The sequence below is a fragment of the Papilio polytes genome, unplaced genomic scaffold, assembly GCF_000836215.1.
Source record: "Papilio polytes unplaced genomic scaffold, Ppol_1.0 DF821733.1, whole genome shotgun sequence".
In the NCBI taxonomy this organism is placed as follows: domain Eukaryota; kingdom Metazoa; phylum Arthropoda; class Insecta; order Lepidoptera; family Papilionidae; genus Papilio; species Papilio polytes.
Window position 1 is genome coordinate 1,293 of NW_013527471.1, and position 1,409 is coordinate 2,701.

At 37.5% G+C, this 1,409-nt stretch overlaps 1 protein-coding gene across 1 annotated transcript in view; it reads left to right on the forward strand.

The window, feature by feature from the left end:
* Positions 1–523: 523 nt before the first annotated feature.
* Positions 524–1,409, forward strand: part of LOC106108195 (plectin-like) — a gene marked incomplete at its 5' end in the record, with an annotated part of 6,541 nt that continues 5,655 nt past the window's right edge. The window contains 2 exons of the mRNA XM_013289293.1: positions 524–711; positions 1,372–1,397. Of these exons, the coding sequence (XP_013144747.1) occupies positions 524–711; positions 1,372–1,397 (214 nt within the window). The remainder of the gene's footprint in view (positions 712–1,371; positions 1,398–1,409) is intronic.

Sequence of the window (1,409 nt, forward strand, 5' to 3'; positions counted from 1 at the left end):
AGATAGATTTCTAGTCAAAACACCAGACCACCAAATATACGAAGTAAAATGCTTTGAAAGTTAGTAAAACACCAGCTTGTATACTTGAATTTGTATAATTCAAGTATAAAAGCTTATACAAGTATATACGAGTTTAAATGCGTTTCAAACTGCATTTGCGGTAATTCTTGCAATCTTATCGTGACATCAAAGCGGTCACCATTCCGAGGCAACTGATATTATTCACGCTAACCATGTATGTATGTGTTGTGTATGACTCATGTCAACTGCTTTAGTATTATGGTTGTCTAAATGTATTTGTGTGCATAAGCATTTTTAAAACTGTTTGAAAAATGCTAACTCATTTTTAAGAGGACCGTCTTATTTAGCAGTTGCTAATGTCATCATCTCCCTAGATTTATCCCACTCACGTAGGGTTGACGTACATGGTTTTATAAACCTTAATTGACTATGACCATCTGCCTGTCGACAACCCTACTTGGGATTGTTAAGCATTTATTATATTATTTTCATTGAATTCCAGATGTGGACACACACGAACCGGATGAGAAGTCCCTCATCACATACATTTCATCACTATACGAGACATTCCCTGAACCGCCGGCGGTGCACCCGCTCTTCGATGCGGAGTCCCAACGGCGCGCCGCCGCTTACACCGAACAGGCGGCCGCGCACCGCGCCTGGTTACACGAGAAGTGCTCACTCATGCAGGTTAGTACACACAATGGGATAGACGGACGAAGAATGTTTCGTCACACACGCTAGGGTTTATCTATCATACTAATATTATAAATGCGAAAGTTTAGATGGATGGATGTTTGTTAGAGTTTGTAGCTGAAACGGCTGAACGGATATGGATGAAATTGTAGAAAGTCTGGAAGAATGTATAGGTTAGTAATTTTTATTATATATCTAAAATCTTTCATCCGCGACTTCGTTCTCGTGGTAGTAGAAAAAATAAAAATTGAGTGGCCTATGTGTTCTTAGCCTATCCTCTATGTCTATGACAAACTTCATCGAGATTTGTTCAGCCGTTTAGGCTACAAACTCTAAACTTTCACATTTGTATTATTAGTAAGATGAATTAACTCAAAATGTATGTGTTTTGGGAAATCGTGTTTGAAGTTTGGCATACAGAGATTTCAATGAGAGAGAAAGACGTTGTCATTTCTTTTTTGTTTTCATTCTATTGTGACTCGAGTTGAATTAGTCGTATCATAGCGAAAATAATCTCGTTTATGACTCCAACAACATACATTTTGAGTTAATTCTTTTTATGAATAACATATACCTGTTAGAACACCTTTATGAACCCTCCCTAATCACAGAAAAAAAGATAGTATCAAGTAACCTCGCCTATAACGTTTGTAGTTAAAACCAGTACTAGGTCCTCATGTGTATGAATGTGA